The sequence below is a fragment of the Amblyomma americanum genome, chromosome 5 (genome assembly GCF_052857255.1).
Source record: "Amblyomma americanum isolate KBUSLIRL-KWMA chromosome 5, ASM5285725v1, whole genome shotgun sequence".
Classification (NCBI taxonomy): domain Eukaryota; kingdom Metazoa; phylum Arthropoda; class Arachnida; order Ixodida; family Ixodidae; genus Amblyomma; species Amblyomma americanum.
The window spans coordinates 197,468,758-197,486,843 of record NC_135501.1 but is presented as its reverse complement, the minus strand read 5'-3'; the positions used below and the strand labels follow the sequence as shown (position 1 = coordinate 197,486,843).

Here is an 18,086-nt window from a genome sequence, read left to right as displayed (position 1 = left end):
CTATTTTCGGGACCCGTGCGATAGATCTGATCGTCATATGGGAATAAAGAAGGACATGGTTGTATGTATAGTACGTTGGGCAGACCCGGTACATTTTTTCCCCGGGTACGTCGAGCAGACCCACGGTCGGCCTCGGCCGCGCGCCCTCCCATCGAGACCGGCCGTGCTTTAAGTGCCTGCGGCGCGGGCGATTGTGTTAATTGTAGTGCACTTTAACGACTTCGCCAAAGTGTTTCTGTGTCCCATGGTTCCTCACAGGAATCTTCACCACAGTAGAAATGTAAAACCAATAAAAGTACCAAATAATGTAAAAAGCTGGTTTAGTAGATTTAAACTTATGTGTTCGTGCAAGCTTAAAATACCCAAAGAAAATGTTTTACATAACATACCAGCAATTCTTTCCCCCTGCCCCTCAAACTGACTCGAAAACAAACTGGCAAAAGTTTCAGTTTCGTTTCTACGTTGTAATGGCGGCTTTCATGTTCTGAGAAGCACGATTCCGCCGTTAATTCACCGTGCTGTTCATGCCGATTTACCGAATGCAGTTCAACTTGAGGATGCCAGGGTGACTGCAAAAGGCATTCAGAGAAAGGTGGTGCAGAGTGCACTGTTCTCGTAACCGATTTTGGACAGAAACGACCTACAGGTGATCCATGAGTGTCAAATAAGGGCATCACTCATTGTGCGCACCCTTCGAAAGCATGGTTCCTCCGGCGCAACTTCGCGCTATCATTAGGCGCCGGGCATCGTCGAAATCTCAGAAGGACGCTACTGGTGGTAAGGCACGGAAAAAGAATTGCAGACAGCCCGCTAGCGAGGCATCAACTTCGATAACGGACAGCTCGATCAAGAGAAGAAAAAAGGGTTTGACAAACACGGACTTCACGAATATCAAAAGCAGGCTGTGTGCTCGCTTTGGAGCTCCGTCGCGGCAACAGGATACCGCTGTGGTTGGTGGCAGCCTTAACTCACCCGGGGATGGAGATGGCCCGGGAACCTCTAAACTTCCGAGGTCTGTTCTTGTGCTGTCTCACTTGAGGCATGTGCCTGCTTCATTGATTAACGGCGTGATGTTCATGCTGGGAAAAGTTTTTGTTTTTGTTTTCTCTGCAGCTACACCCCACTTGTGAGTCAAGTCGTAGCGATCAAGCAGAGGCACCCTAACACTGTGCTGCTAGTGGAATGCGGATATCGTTTTCGCTTTTTTGGAGAAGATGCAGAGGTAATTTCCTCCCTTATCGTTATAAATAGCTGATACGAGCTGTGCAGCATGCGGAACTAGCAACGATCACCTAGCAGGTCCAGGCGTAGCCAAATGCTCAGCTAATTTGCAACAACAACTGAACTAGCACAAACACACGTTTATAATTATTTGTGCTTTGTTTCTACCTGCCCATTTTGTTCATCTCATTGCTATAGCCTTTTTCTAGTAAGGTAGTAGTCGCTGCTTGTTCGCTTGTTTAAGAAAAAAAATTAACTTCGCAGTATGCCTGAAGAGACTACAGTAAAAGGTGCAGCAGTTTCAACACCTCAATGTTGAAATACACAGGCTGAAAGCCCGCATGTGATCTGCTTATAGTGTTAGTAGTGAATATACCACACATTTATGATGGCAGCCTGCTTTATTCCGCCCCTGTGTCAAAGCAGAAGATGACAAACACTGTTCCACATGACACTCATTTTTAAGCACCGAAGTAGCGTCACTGATCTTGTGTGGTCTTTTTGCGCGCAGCTGGCCTCTCGAGAACTGTGCATCATGTGCAGCAAAGACCACAACTTCATGACAGCCAGCATACCTGCCCATCGTGTGGGCTTCCATGTGGAGCGCCTTGTATCTCGCGGTCACAAAGTTGGAATAGTCCGGCAAACCGAGTCGGCAGCACTCAAGTCCGTCGGAGCTTCAAAGTCCACTGTGTTCACTCGTGAACTGACAGCTCTGTTTACGAAGTCAACCTTGATTGGGGAAGGTGCTTATGATTCTTTTGCACTCTAATGCTGAGCTGTTAATTTTAATAGCGTTTCTTTTAAAGGGACACTGAGGACAATGCTTTCAAGTTGTTATTATTCTTAAATATGGAATTTATGAATCTTTCGGGCTTTGCTGATGTCTTTTCAGCAGCAGCAGATGCACTTATTGTTTTGAAAATTGGATATAGAAATGTTTTTTTTTCCACCACTCAAATAAAATTCATGACTTCAATATTGAAAAGTATTCTGTGGTCGCCATTTGGAAGTAAATAGCGATGTCACCTAGTCTTACATATGTGCATGCAAAAAAGTGTCTTGATGTCATTATAGTTTGCTTGTAAAAATGGCGAATGGTGGCAATATCTGTATTTAATTCTTTCTAACTAAAAAAGCTCTGTTGTGAGTGAAAGTACCCTTTATCTCATTAAAATGCAATGATCTGTTGACACAGGCCAACTTAAGATTGTCCACAGTGTCCCCTTGTCGACCGAACTTTAATGACCATCTCTGCTGTGGATAGCTTTGTGCTCTGTGTAACATGTTTGAGTACTCAAGTAAATAGGGAACTGGAACTGTGACATGTGATTAAATAAACAAACAATCAGCTCAGTGTAGCTGCATATCCCAGCAGATGGGGACTTCTATTATCAAACCGCTGGCAACACCCAACTCACTTAAATATTCGTTCATTTTTATAGCATGCGGAAACCTCATGTATTAAGGAATAGCAGGCGTTATTGTTGGAAAGCACAGCTTGTCAATTGCTTAAGTAAGTCGGTTGGTGAAGGCTTGATGACATCAAGCTGTTGGATACTTGCGATTACAGCTCTTATCTTTTGAACTAGTTGGTCTCTCAGTACTATTTTTTAAGTTTTAGAAAGCCATTGTCATGTGGGCAACCGTCTTGTATTTAGGAACAAAAAATAAACATGTTAATGCTAAGCCATTGGTGAAACGGTGGTAGTTATGAATTCTCACAGACAGTGTTAATAAAAATTGACAAATTGCTGCAGGAATAGGTGGTGTATTCAAGCAGTGAGGGGCCTACCTTGTTTAACAAGCATAAGCTTTTTGTTGTGTTAAAGTTCATTGCTTTGATGCCTTAATGGGCCATTTTTTATTATGTGCTCATGAAAGTGTAACCTGAAAGAAGATCCTGTTTATGATGGCAGAGGTTTTAAGGTCTTAATTTTGACGTAAGTCCTCATTAAAATTATACAAGAGATTGTGAAGCATGCAGTAACAATGGAAAATGTGCTTCTATTTTTTTCTTGCCAACAGAACTGTCCACAGGAAATGAAGATCCCACTAAGGGGGGATATTTGGTGTCCATTAGTGAAGCTGAATGCTCAACACCTGATCATAAACTTGTTGGAATAGTGGTACGTGTACAAGCTTTCCTTGCTGTTTGATTTTGTTACCAGCTTTTATGGCTGTTCTTTGATGACAGAAACTGTTAAGTGATAGGTTTTCAAGAAGAAAATTGTGTCAGACTTCATGTGTGTGTGTGTGTGGTCTCACAGGATCTAGCACAAGTACGTGTCTTACACTTATGTGCATGTCTTACGAGCAATCGGGTTTTTGCAGATGTTTCTTTTTAAAGGAAGTGAATTGAATAGAAGGTTGAATAGAAGGTTGTACTACAAGGTTGAAGATCATCATCATCATCAGCCTGACTACGCCCACTGCAGGGCAAAGGCCTCTCCCACGTCTCTCCAATTAACCCTATCCTTTGCCAGCTGCAGCCACCGTATCCCTGCAAACCTCTTAATCTCATCCGCCCACCTAACTTTCTGCCGCCCCCTGCTATGCTTGCCTTCTCTTGGAATCCACTCCGTTACCCTTAACGACCAGCGGTTATCTTGCCTTTGCATTACATGCCCTGCCCAAGCCCATTTCTTCCTCTTGATTTCGACTAGGATGTCATTAACCACCATATGTTCTCTCACCCACTCTGCCCGCTTCCGGTCTCTGAACATTACACCTATCATTTTTCTTTCCATGACTCGCTGTGCTGTCATTAACTTTAAGCTGAACCCTTTTTGTTAGCCTCCACGTGTCTGCCCCATAGGTGAGTACCGGTGAGATAAAGCTGTTGCATACTTCTCTTGTGAGGGATATTGGTAAACTGCCATTCATGATCTGCGAGAATATGCCATATGCGCTCCACAACAGCTGCTGTACAGGCACCTCATGGCGTCTGCATTGCCCAAGACGTCCGCTCATGTATTTAATAGGTCCTTACTTTTCCCTTCCTTAACCACCCGAGTCCCCAACAAATGGCCTCGAGGCTCCCTTTTTAAAATAAGCGGCTTTCATTCATTCATTCATTTGCAGTGTCCCCCCTTAGGTCGGTCGAGAGTGGTGTGCATGTGAATGTGGAGTCATATTTATGGGTACTATTCAGTAGACTAGTGGTGTGGGCCTAGCTTTCTAATTCAATTCTACAACATATTATGCTAGAACTGTGGGTACACGAACTGTGGGTACAGTAGCAGTTGCATATATTTGGATACATCGGTAGGCACATTGACTGTTACCAAATGTGATATGTGTGATATATGTGGCAGGAAAAAATTGTGGTTTTCTTTATTAGAGATGTACTATTGTTGAAAACTGTTGCAGGCAGCCCAGCCCACAACAGGAGAGGTTCTCTATGACACATTCGAAGAGAGCACGTCGTCTTGTGAGCTGGAGCAAAGGCTTGAGAGTCTCCAGCCAGTTGAGATCGTTATATCCGAGAAGTGCCACCCAATGCTCTTGAAGACGGTCAACAGCTTTGTGAGCATGAGGTGCGTACTGGATCAGAGCTGGAATGCTGGAACGCATGTTGGAATGCTTTTAAGCAGTGCTATTATGTGCACGTGTGAGTGAATACTGTAAAAACCATGGTGTATTAGTAGTATTATAAGCTGTTATTTCCTTCAAAAGGGTTCGAGATGTAAAATTTACGGGCTGCGTGTTTTTCACTGTAAATGTTTTGTACGACATCATTAGTTCGGGGGCGCAGTGTACCTTGTATAATCTGACAGCACTGTCCGCAGCCAAATGCCCTGCATGTTGATCACATTTGCTTAGGCTGGGAAAGGAATATTTCTGAACTCCATTTCATGCATCATGCTGGTGTGGCTCATTTTAAGTCCTGAAAGTCAGTTAAGCTTAATTGTTCATATAGTACTGCCTTAAGGCCAGAATATATATGTTTTGTGCATTGCTGGCCTTTTGTACTATACCTTCTATTCCCACTTGTACACGGCCTTCAACAGGCTTTTAGAAGTAAACTTTAAATTTCGCTAGCTGTAGGTCAGAACTGCCCCCATGTTTAGTTCATAGTAGGGTACAACTCAAGAGCACAGCAGTGAATGCCCCTTGAAGGAGGCCCTCCAGGCAATGGCATCAACCAGTTCTTATGAAGTTGCAGTTAATGCCCTAGCGTTGGCTGAGAATTTTGAAACAAGATTAACTGTGACTTCATAACAATCGGTTGGCACCATTGGCTGGAGGGCCTTCTTTGAGCGATACCTGCTGCTGCATTCTTGAGTTGTTTCCGACTGTACAGTGTTTTATGGAAGGAGACCGGAATCGCATGCAAAGAAGTTGCAGTTGTTCAGGAAATTGCTGTTGTGCTCTGCCTTTGATATTTTATTTTCTGTATTTCCTGAGTGTGCAAATTGAGCAGTATGCCTTGTAGTTTATGTACTTTTGTTTTTGCTGTGTGGTAGTGATTTCTACTGATGGAGTAAAGCATGAATTATACCAAGGGTTAGGGCTTGCGCCTTGCGCAGTATGCATAATTTGAGTGGTTGATGTTTATACCAATGACAGTGGTCTTCAATATAGATTGGGGCTGATAACCAAGACACTGATTAGAAGCACATTGATCGCTAATTTCATGTTTTATGATAGATTAGCACTGTTACAGAACACCAGAGCAGTACAGTGGCCCATATTGTTGGCATTTCTTTTCAAAACCGCATGAGGCTTACAATGGAGGCTTGCAGAGCAAAGCAGTGTACGCTTTCCTCTGTTTTTCTGTGCTCTACCGCTCTCCAGACTGTCTCTCTCTTGCTAAAATGTGCATGGATCTTTACTATTCCTTGTTGCAGTCGTGAAGGAGTACGTTTGGAACTGCTTCCACCCAACCACTTCCAGCTGTCGCCTAGCTTGGATGCGCTGACTGCTTTCTACTCAGGCAATGACAAGAATTCTTCCAGCTTTGCCCAGCTAGCAGCCTTGCCTCCTGTCATAGTTTGCTGCCTGGGTTCACTGCTTGAATACTTGAAAGCATTCAAGCTTGAGGAAATTCTCAGAGATATGAGGCAAGTATTCATTGAAGCCTTTTTCATAGGGTACTTTATCAAGGTGCTCAAGTTTTCTGTAGTTGTTAAGAAATCTTTTATTTTCTGGTCAGCTCTTTCAGTGCTTTGTATTACATTGCAGTTATTCATTTTGTAATGTGTTTGTATAGCTCAGTGTGAGACACTTAAAATGGCTCATCAGTGTTTTAAAATTCCTTGGCCGGTGCACTGCTTGAAGCCTTTATGATCTCTTAGTACATAGTTAAGCATATCTAAAGCAAAACTGTTTTTGACAGCATAACATATATATTAATTTCCCTTGAAGCGTAAAATACTGATATTTGCTACGGACAAAACAAAACAGTGGTCATTATTTAGCTGCTTAAGCGCCTCTCCAAATAAGTTGTAACAAACTTTAGCCATAGTACTCTAATTATACTTAGCAACGAGTGGAGAAGTGATGTAAGATATGACTGATTTTGATTTTTGTAAGCACGTAGCGTACTGTCGCCTCTTGACCATCCGAATTTGAAGGGGTACTGGAAGTTAAAATTAAACGAGTTTTAAGAAACAGGATTTCACTGTGCTGCACTTTTTATGGAACTGGTAGCTTAGCCTGTGACCGGCTTTTAGCCTCGTGCATGCATACTGAATGTTTGGAAGTTCTGCTTTTGTGACCTGATTCTGTTGCTTCTTTCAATTTATTAGCAATTTTACAGCAATGTCCAGTGGCTGTCGTAAGATGGAATTCACAGCGGCCACATTGCGAAGGTTGGATGTGTTCCGGAATTCAACCGATGGAACCACGAAGGGCACCCTGTTTGGTGTCCTGGACCGCACACTTACGGCTTTCGGACGCCGTATGCTTTTTTCGTGGATAGGACAGCCGTTGGCTGACTTGGAGTGAGTTGCACAGCACATCCGCAAGCTTTTTTCTGTAATTTTAATTGTGGAAGCACTGGTACATTGAGCTTTGAAGAAAAGAAGGCATTTTGAACTGATATAACTGGCTAAGTTTTTATTCAATGCTGGAGGTGTTTTAGCATTTGTGTAAGAAAGATGTGGACGCACCTTGTCCCTAGTCATGTCTTATCCGTTTTCTTCACACTTTTGTCCAATGTTTTAGCTCTGCGGTTCCTTAAATGCATTCAGTATTGAATGCATTGAGGAAGGTAGAGGTTTGTAGCTGTATGAGGGTAAATAAATATAGGAAAATGAGATTTGTAGCAACTGTGCCATATCATATGTTCAGGAAAGCAGAATTGCAGTGCCTTGAAAGTAGTTTTTGGATGTTTATAGAGCTGATACTTATTTGCTGAAAAAAAATCAGTCTGTTAAAGTATTTGTGTTACAACTTTCTAAATTTTTTGAGTCATAATATTTCTACCACCACGAGCACTCAAACTCTGAGCTTCGAGCAATAGGACTGTTTATATGTTGTTATAGTGGTTCTTAACGATTTAAGCTGTGCTGTTTTTAATTTGAAATTATTAAGCTACAAAGGATTTTTCATTTCTTAGTACTGAAAGTATTTCTGTTCAGCCTTTCAGCACGTGAATGTTGAGCACGGCCTGTATTCTGGAAGTGGACACTTAGTTTCGCACCATTTGATTGCAGCCCCAATTTTAGAACTGATATCTACATGACGGCAGATGATGCATCTTTCCTGTTACATCATTGCGGCTGAAGCAGCACTTGCCATTACATCAGTGACTGTAGTGCAAAAGTGAACATAGCAAAAACAGTTTCCACAAGTGCATTAAATACTTACGATTTATACCAAAGCATTCAAAAGCATAAATGGGTGGGTATGTTCGATTTAAAGGTGATAGGAGCTTCAATGCAATGGGTTCTGAGATGTTAGTGGCAACACTTTCCATTTTGCAGGAGGGGAATGCATCCAAGTGTTAAGCCACGCCCATATGGATATATCTGCTTATTGGTCATTTGGTTTTAGCATAAAATGTTCATAAATTCTGCTCTATAGAAAAGCGCATGACATTTGGTTCGTGCAGGTTGATCAGGGAGCGTCAGGATGCTGTCTCAGACATACTTTCCATGGGTGGCAAGAGTTTTCCTGAGCTGCGCAAGTTTCTTTCAAGACTGCCTGATGTTCAACGTGGCCTCTGTGCAATCCTACATAAAAAGGCAAGCGCAAAAGTCACCCAGTAATTTGTAACCTAGTGACCTAAATTCCCATTGTGCTAACAAAATTTCATCCTGGGCTTCTGGTTTCATATTCTTAGAGGGGTCATTCATAGTGCACCGGGACAACACAAAGCAGTGCAGACAACAGGACTGTTTTGTTTTGTTAGGAGCACTTGTCTGTTGTCTACTCTGTTGTGTATCATCCCGTTGAACCATGGAAGGCGCTTCTCTTGTTATGCTGTTATAAGAGGCTTCTGTTGGCATCACATGTGACCAGGAGTAAGTTTGTGGTGTACGGCGAATTTTATTGAACCACATGAACAGGCGGTGGCTGTGGTGGTGTTGCTGCATTGTGAGAGAACTTTATTTTATACGCTGCCCACTTCAGTTTTCTTCACTGCTTTCTTACTCTTAGGAAATGTTCCTGCATATTACATTGTTTCTGATTGTGCCTCTGTTGAGAAAAGGCGTTGCGGTGTTGCTTGATTTGGACCACTCATTGAGCCCTAGTTGGACAAAGGTTTTTTTCTACAATTTTATTATTGGTGTTATGTTTAAATTTTGGGAATGTGTAGGCTAATTAGTTAGCTGCTGCACGCATTTTTATCTAGCTGCACATACAGGTGCGGCCAGCTGTTGTGAGATGGAAGGGGCCTTTCAGAAAGTAGTCTCTGATGTTTGTGACTGCAGATTTGTGACAGCTGGAATGTGTCGCATCAATTTGTCTAGGGTGGTGCAAGTTATATATACTAATCAGCTGCCCAGTAGAAACTCTGGTAGTGAGTACTGTTTTCATTGCTTTCTTACCTATGGGGCTGTGTGTGCAGTCTCCATGTTATTTTGCATCTTTGCCAGTTGCCATATTGGGCAGTGAGTGGTCGAGCATGTGCAAATTTACATACTTTGTTGCAGCACGTACGAAAAAAGTACATTTTTTTTTTAATACTCAAATAGGAAGACTGGAATTGAGCCGACATTTGTGGTTTTAGACGTCATAGCGCAGAATTGGTAGTGCTCATATACAAAGCTTCCTTATTCAATCCAAAGACTTTCTGCTAAAGGTAGCACTCATAGATCCTTGTGTTTCTTCCGGATTATTTTTGATTACGTCTAACAAAATTTTTTCAGGTGAAGCCATCTGATTTGGTGGAAACACTGTCGGCACTGTCCAGGGCACAGCGGCTCTTTGAAGCACTCAGCACAGACATGTCTCTTGGCATCACAAGCACAGCGCTGAAGAAATGCTTTGTGAATGTTGCAAAGCTCCTACAAGATGTTGAGAGCCATCTTGAGTGCATCGACTTGAACTCAGCAAGGTGTGCGAGTGCACTGCCCAGTATTGGCATGATCGTCTTCTGTATATAATTCATCAGTCGTGCTACCACGTTGTAAAAAATAAATAAATTTGACTCAGTTTAAGTTACTGCTTTGGAAAGCACTAAGTTCTGACTGAAAGCACAAACAAGGGGGCAGAGGAGCGAGTTCACAGGACAAAGCACTTGATACTGGCCGTTTTGTTCTTTCTCTGCATCCATGTCATGATTTTCGCCTTAGCGTAATGCCTTGCAAAATAATGGCGGAGAACAAGGGCTTGATTGTAGGACCTCACCTGCCTGCTTATGGCCTATTGAGCAATAGTTTTCATGGCTTTCCTACCTGGATCGCTCCTGATAAAAAATATTGAATAGTGCTTAAAGATAGGAGAGAATTAAGTGAATGCTTGTGTAGTGAGAGCTATGCAAAAATGACACTTACTGCATTTTTACAGGCATGATGACATGGCTGCACTCTTCAAGGATTTCTCTCACTACCCCAGCCTTAGCAAGTGCCACGAAGAAGTTTTCAATATTGAGCAGAAGCTTGTCTTGCTTCGAAGAGATATCGCTGTCCAACTTAGTGTCCCCAAGTTTGACTACAAGACAGTCAGCGGATTGCCGGTAACTTCTTACCCCCAGTCATTGCTATATGTTACTTGTTATGGTTTTCTCAGATGCAACACTGTGCATTTGAAACAAGTTTCCAATACATGCAGGCCTGATCTGTCTGTTGTAACTATATTAAGATAAACATTCTCAAATTAAATTCCAGGGGCCCTCAAGTTCCTTGGAGGGCTTTTAGAGTGAAAACACTACTTCTGAGGTCAAACTGGTTCACTGGTTTGTGTGAAGCTAGACCGTAAAGGTGAACTTGGGCAAACTATAAATAAGTAAACAAAGTACATATCCACGACTGGGATTCAAACCCACAGCGGTGTGAACAGATCAGATTTGCTGGCCACTGCACGAGAGCACTATGCTATCGCCACAGGCGATCACTCCTTGTGTTAAACTGCAACACACTCTCACGCTGTGCATTGCACATCGTCTTCTTCATCAACTAATTCTATTATCAAACTAATATTCACTCTTTGAGCTATGTGGCGGCAGAACATTGTGGCAGAAACATGGCACTAGAACAATACACGTTGGCATCGACAGCATTGCTGCGGAAAATCGGCACTGGCAGTGCTAAACTGCCAGCCAATTTTTTTAATTCCCCAGACACCTAAATCTATGCATGCTTCTACCCCCATGTTACCTTTACCCACTTTATTGTGGGTCTTATCGTGCTTTGATTATAGCAGAGTGTTTCACAATACAACCAGACATTTTAATTGAACTCGGGCATTTTTTGAGGGCCTGTGCATCTGCTTGGTCTTTTTTTCATGCATGTTAGGCAAGAGCAGATGGAAGCCAAGACACCTGGGTTCCTTAGTTTCTTTTGAAACCCATTGGGTTTCCCTGAGGCTAAAAAGATCGACAGCTCCTGCTTTGAGGTGTCAGATCAGCTCTTGGGGCAATGGGAGTCATGCAGACTCCAAGAATGTTTTATGGAACTGGTTTAATACCATCTCCGCATTAAGTGCTTAGACCTTACACGCAGTTTTGTTTTTACGAACTAGAAAAACCTGTGTGTGAATTACATGAAGAGGTGGTTGCAGCAGACCTCATTTAATTTATTTTTTTAGCAAGAACTGTGAGAAAATTAAGAAAAAAGCATTTCTTGTGATTTTACAATGGAGCACTTTCCTTTTTCACTTTAGCTTGCTCCTTGGAGAAAATGAACTTATCGATTTTTTATGTGGTTTTGCATTCTTCAGCGTTAGAAATCTCAAACTATGAAATTTTGGAATGTTTAGGTTCATTAACATGAAGACAGGCATATTGGTAGCCTTGGCTGTTTATGCATCATAATACTCAGTGTAAGACAACATATAATATTCATCACTTCTCAGATATGCCACACTAAAGGAAATGCGAAAGTTTGTACTTTGTGGGATAGCAGTTCACCACTTTCCAAGGGCATAACTTTGCGCTTAATTTCATGTCATTAGTATTTGTTTGTGCAGTTTCATCTTGAAAACTGCACCTTTCGCTCCTGTTATGTGTTGTTGTATTATGTGTTGTTCTTATGATAGAGGTATTTGGTCAAAAACAGCTGCAAAGCAAAACCATCTGCTTGAGGTGTGCGGGGAATCACAATTTAATTGGTGATTTTCCAGTATCTTGTTGAAGTGCCTGTTCAGAAGACATCTATGGTGCCTCGAGACTGGCTCAAGATAAGCTCGTAAGTCTTGCTCTAATAACCTATGCATTTTACTTCTAAGACAATAAAGAATCATTATGTTGTAAAGAGCCATTTGGTCACATTTTGCTTATCAGTGCATGAACAATATGCCTCGTTTCAGGACGAAAACAGTCAACAGATTCCGGCCACCTGCAGTTGAGTCTCTCTACAAGGATCTGTGTGTCGCCAAAGAACTAGTACTCGTGCAGAGTCGCAAGTCATGGTTTTCTTTTCTAGAGTAAGCATGTCATACCTTCTGAAAAGTGTAGCAGTCTCTGCTAGTGTGCTACATTTGTACGGTATGTGGGGCTTAACATCCCAGAGCTGCACATGGGCTATGAGAGATGCCTTAGTGAAGGGTTTTGGATTACAATATCGACCACCTGAGGTTCTGTAACGAGCACTGGTACCACGCAGCTCAGAGGTGTTCTACATTTTGCCTCCATCGAAATACGATTACCATGGCCAGGATTCGATTCTCAGCACCTCAGAGCTTGGATGCAGGAGCCTGTGCGGTTTGTGCAGCAGGTGACACGCTTGTTTACGTATGGAAATACAGTTGATCCTGGATATATCGAACACAAATGGAATCACGAAATAGTTCGACGTATCGATAATTTGATATACAAAACACTGCAATAGACAAGCTTATCTGTAACCTAACAGCATAATCATGGCGCACCCACGCAAGCAGTGCGCTTCCTGCAATGAAGTTCCGCCCACAAACATGCTGCAGGACGCGTCGCTTGTGGGTTTCGCTAAGCCTAGCTCACTTTGCATCGGAATCGCAGTAGACATTGCTTTGGATCCAGCCGTTACCTGTCGTAACAGATTTAATCCTGTAACCCACTCACTGTTGACAATATAATCTGTGCAGTGGATTGCCACAGTGCCTTTAGTCAACAAGATTGGCTGCACTTCATGATACCCAGTGCACTGAGCGCCGGTATTCCCACATGGCAATGGTTTTGCATTGAAAATAAATATGCAGCACCAAAGTTTAGCCATAGGCACGCCCCATGATTCCTTCGTTACACGGTTTTATAACGTCGTTGCGTGCCTAGCATTGCAAGATGTTCAAAACTGCGCTGCCAACACAGCTAAGCAAGCAAAAAGGGAATTTGTTGGAGCGCCGATAGCAGACTCGTTGCTTGCAGGGGCAGGGCGCACAGTTCGATATATCAAATGTTCCACTAAACAGGAGTTCGATAAGTGCAAACAATAGCCATAGTTTTGCATGGGATTTTCAAAGGATATGTCTTTAGTTCAGTAGATCCAGGATAGATTGTACTAATTTGGCATGGAGTTTGAATGACTGGTGCCAGTATTCATTTTGGTATGCATTTTGCCCTTCTCCCATTGGTTTTTGTGACATGTGACGTCATGATCGCAAACTAAGCATGAAGCTGTGTATGCTTTGGCGAAATGGAGAGCGCTACACCATGCAGTGTGATCAGAGCCCCAACCTTGCTTGCAGGAAACTAGGTGAGAGGTACACTGACTACCAGCAGGCCGTGAAGAGCATAGCCACAGTGGACTGCCTCTTGTCCCTCGCTGAGACTGCTTCCCAGCCTGGATACTGCAGGTCAGAGTGCAAACTTTTTGGCCTAGGAGCAAATAGGAAAGGTGAAACAGGCATCCTTCAGCAAGAGACTATTACTGGTGGAATGTACTAGTAGTGTATAGGTCACATATATGGATAGTAAATCTTCGGAGTGCCTCTGAAACACATTGTAGTGAAAACTTTGGCGAAGATTGGCAACGTTAAGGTGGCACACAAGGAATGTTTTTTCTTGTAAAACACTTGTGAAACGAGGAAGGAGCAGCTGAAGTTCTGCAGATGTCCAATGCGGCGAAGCACTGCTCCTTGGTCATTGGTGCTGCCCTTGCTGAGTGGCACATTGCCCTGCTGAGTGGCATTGAGTGAGGCAGATTTGCATGGTGTTTACCTCAGTTCCTGACGAAAAGTTGATTTTATTTGCTAACTATACTTTGTTTCATACATCAGGTGCAATGCTGCGTAAGGTACAGAAGTAGTCCGCATGAGAAAATAAAGGGAGGCGCATTCTTCTGCGCTTGTTCTGTGGTCGAGTGGTCTAAGGCACGAAAAAGCGACAGCTTCTCGTCAGCAGTAAGAGTGCATTTAATAAAGCTGATGACAAATGTTCATGTATTTAGCCTGCAGGCATAGCCTTTAATATGTTTCGCTCGCCACAAGGAGCGCACTACTTTTTGGTCGCGGATGCAGGCAGCACATACAAGAGCGCTAGCTTTGACAGTGTTGCACCTGATGTTTGAAACGGAGTGTAATGCCTTAAATGTCTTAGCCTCTGAGTTGAGTTGTGGCTGGTGTGCAAATATACGAAGCTTATGTCGCTGCATTTTGTTGTTAATTTATATAATCTTTGGGAGGAGCAGTGCAGTGTTGTTATCATGCCTAACCACAGTTTGCGATCGGTGGTAGCGAGTGATCTGCACCATCGTGTCTGCAGTCCTAGTCACGACCACATGCATGCACACTTGCGCATGCACAGCTATGCACTCTTAAGTTAAAGCAGAATGAGAAATACAGTAATGACAGGCTAAGCATGTAAATGAGCTAGTGCTAAATTACTGTCAGTTTTATTAAAGCAAACTTTTGAATACAATGTGTAGTTAGTGTAGCTTGCTTGGCTTAATAAAACAGACAGTAATGTTCAGTGGTAGTCCTGTCTTTGTCGTGCTTCCCACATTGTTCTTGTATCTTCTACGTACTGTACATTTTACATTGACTAGCCCACACCAAGGTTTTAATTGACTTCACTCTCTCTTTATGTCATGACAGCTTTGTTGTCCACTTTAATGCAGTAATGGGTAATTCAGCACACACCATTGTGCTTATATGACCACAGGTGTTGTTTGAATCGTGTCTGTGTGAGCACTGCTTTGCACCTCTGTACTCTAAGTGGTGCAGATCCAGTAATTGCTGTGTGCAGAAAAAGAAGTGTTCACTGTTTAGACTGTAAACAGTCGCGGGCAATATTGCAGGCCTCAAATGCAGCCGAAGGATCCGGCAACAATCCGCATCATCAAAGGAAGGCATCCAATACTGGAGCTGGGCACCGCACAACTCCAGTATGTCAGCAACGACACTGATCTAAACGTAAGGGACTCTCATCAAGCAGTCAGCTTCATACTGCAGCTCTGAAAAGTGCAGTTACCTCACAGTAGATGGTGCCACTTAACATCATTGGTATGAGTGGTATGTAGTACTAAGTGGTCCGTGCATTCTCACAGGAAAGCAGAGGTTGTGAACGGGCTGGCTTGGAACTCTAACTGTCATGAGTTAGACTGGCTGTTTTTTGGTTCGAGGACTTGTTTAAGTTTTGAACTGAGGGTCAGACGGGAAGGAGTGGTGGCAGTAAGCTGTGGTAACGTCAGCTGGTTTTTTTTAATGCGGATCTCTGAGGTCAGACCACACAGCCGTCCACTTCTAAGGAGTGACCACAGAGTCTATAACAGTCTTGATATCATCATTACTACAAGATTGAATTGAATGGTGGGAGAGAATACTCTATTTTGAACTCCAAATTTCTCAGCAATAAATAAGTCTTGTTTCTGAGTGAACATCTACAGTGCCACAAAAACCAATCAATCAAATTTTACTGGAGGGGGAGTAGTCCTCTGTGACCTTTTTACGAAGCTCAGCAAGTTTTAGGGCCTGTTGCACAAAGAACCATGGCCGATATCTTTTGTCAGCGTGCTTAATTAAGTGCCATGTATGTGTTGCAGGCGACCAGGCGCTGTTGTATCATCACTGGCCCCAACATGGGAGGCAAAAGTTCGTACATGCGACAGGTTGCTCTGATTGTCATCATGGCACACATTGGATCCTACGTGCCTGCTGAAGCTGCAACAATCAGCTTGATTGATGGAGTCTACGTGAGGTGGGGATTTTGAGCACTGGTGACAAATAACTTCCTGTTTATTGTGTTCATACCAACAAGAAAACTTGATTTTGTCGTGAACCTTGTGAAGAGTGCTTTTTCTTAAACAGTATCTTTGGCTAACATGCTCATTGACATTTTGCTTGGTGAAGTTTGTACATATTAGGTTGTCTGTGTCTTCATCATTGCAGAAAGCAGACATAGGCATCACTAAATATTTAGCCATCTCTGGCACACACATGTGTTTCCTCTTGCTATTTTCTTTCTTGCTTGCTGCAATGCCAAACCAACAGCTGGTTTTTACTCTCAAGGTCGTTGTTCAAAGATTACAGATAAAAATTTTTGCTCATTTGTCTGTTATAAGTATATATATTTCCACTGGAGTTACACGAAGTTGTTGGGTTGCTTGCTGGGTTGCATAGTGTGGTGCTGTATTTGTTCCTGTGAACTACAAGGTGTATGGACCTTGTCTGTTTGTTGAATGATATAACCAAGCATGGAACCACAAAATCAATATGCAGAGAGTGACCCAGCTATAATGGTTTGCGTAGTTTATCAACGCCATGCATTCCAAAGGATGCAGCATCGTAAAATGTTGTTCAAGCCTGAAACGCATAACGCCAAAAATCAGATTCATCTAAAACTTGCTTGAACTAGTACTAGTTGAAGAGTGCAAAAACACGGCACAGTCAGGGTCTTTTGGTAATTTCTTACGATCTTGAAAAGCTCTGGTAAATGCAATGAGGGAGCTTTGTATATCATGTAATGTGTTAGGAAGGTGTAGATATGTTCTCCAAGTTATGCTTTTTCTGTTCTAAAACCTGCATGAATAGCTGTATTGCCTGCTTGTATACCACTTTGCATTCAGCTTTATTAAAATAACGCTCTTTTCTTAAAACTCCTAGCTACCTTCTAATCGATGCGGACACATCTCTTGTAGTGGCTGGTTCTATCCCAAAATGAAACTCTGTGGGAAGTTTCTTGAACACTAACATTGTCGGAGAAGCTTGGTTCAGCGGAATATTTTTTTTTTTCGAGCTGTAGTTATTGCCTTCACCTTGTCTGAAATGAGCAGAATGGGTGCTGAGGACGACATCACCCGCTGGCGGAGCACGTTCTTCAGCGAGATGCTGGAGACCACAGAGATCCTGGACAAGTGCACCAGCCACTCGTTGGTCATCCTGGATGAGCTTGGCCGAGGCACGGCCACTCACGATGGCACTGCCATCGCTTGGGCTACGCTTCGGCATATCATAGAAGAGGCAAGTTTTCATGCATTGGTGGTGTTGTGGCCACACTTTATTTTTCAGTATACCATTGGCATCTTGAGAGTGTTGTCAATTCATGTGAACTTTAGAACTTGATTTTTTTTGTCGTCAGCAAAGAAAAATATAAAAATTTCAAAAAATTGTGCAGTTAAGTAAATTATATATTGCAAAAAAAAATGCAGAAACCAACACATGTGAAATGCTGCATTAGCTTTATAAAAGTGGGTTCGTTCTCCTCCAGAATGATAGAATCCTGGCTGATGAAAACATCATGCTTTGCAGTATGGTATTCTTCTCTTAGCTTCCCTTGCTATCGGATTTGTGTGCCTTAAAGAGAAGGTGAAATGTTTTTTTGAGAATTCGAGGTTATTAAATAATTCGAATCTATGAAGCTTGTAGGTAAAGGATGCAAAGTAGTTTTGCGCTAGCATTTAAAATAGTGACGTATTCACCGTTCAAAACCGTGACAGTGTTCAGGCTTCTCCTCAATGCGTTGTACGAAACTGGTGGTGACGTCATTGTTGCCGAAATTTCCAATGTCCGCTGCCTTTGTCTACACATGCTGTTCATCTTCCGATGCCGCCAAACAATGTTACGTCAGCTTCACCTTCGGTGGCATTCATTTTCTTCTTTGAAACAACCACTCTTTCGCTGGAAACTTAGCGCTGCAGTATGTGACGTCACCATTGCGGCCTCTGCTTGTTGCTGTGTACTGTGGAGAGGCCAGAACGCCGACGCCGCTTTAGTCGGCGATTGTGTCACCATTTCAAATGCTAGTGCAATAAGATTTCGTATGCTTCATTTCCAAGCTTCACACATTCGGCTCGTTTAAAAACATTGAATTCTAAAACCTGTTCAGTTGCCCTTTAAAA

General features: G+C 42.7%; 1 protein-coding gene across 1 annotated transcript in view; it reads left to right on the top strand.

Annotated features, from left to right (window-relative positions):
* The first annotated feature begins 459 nt into the window (after positions 1–459).
* LOC144133315 (DNA mismatch repair protein Msh3-like) overlaps positions 460–18,086 on the top strand; it is a 22,417-nt gene continuing 4,790 nt past the window's right edge. Inside the window, exons 1-16 of the mRNA XM_077666309.1 lie at positions 460–1,012; positions 1,114–1,222; positions 1,733–1,967; positions 3,250–3,350; positions 4,594–4,760; positions 6,075–6,287; positions 6,975–7,169; positions 8,282–8,414; positions 9,543–9,730; positions 10,183–10,351; positions 11,956–12,020; positions 12,142–12,258; positions 13,498–13,605; positions 15,048–15,162; positions 15,792–15,946; positions 17,022–17,208. Coding sequence (XP_077522435.1) covers positions 702–1,012; positions 1,114–1,222; positions 1,733–1,967; positions 3,250–3,350; positions 4,594–4,760; positions 6,075–6,287; positions 6,975–7,169; positions 8,282–8,414; positions 9,543–9,730; positions 10,183–10,351; positions 11,956–12,020; positions 12,142–12,258; positions 13,498–13,605; positions 15,048–15,162; positions 15,792–15,946; positions 17,022–17,208 — 2,568 coding nt within the window. The 5' untranslated portion in view covers positions 460–701. The remainder of the gene's footprint in view (positions 1,013–1,113; positions 1,223–1,732; positions 1,968–3,249; positions 3,351–4,593; positions 4,761–6,074; positions 6,288–6,974; positions 7,170–8,281; positions 8,415–9,542; positions 9,731–10,182; positions 10,352–11,955; positions 12,021–12,141; positions 12,259–13,497; positions 13,606–15,047; positions 15,163–15,791; positions 15,947–17,021; positions 17,209–18,086) is intronic.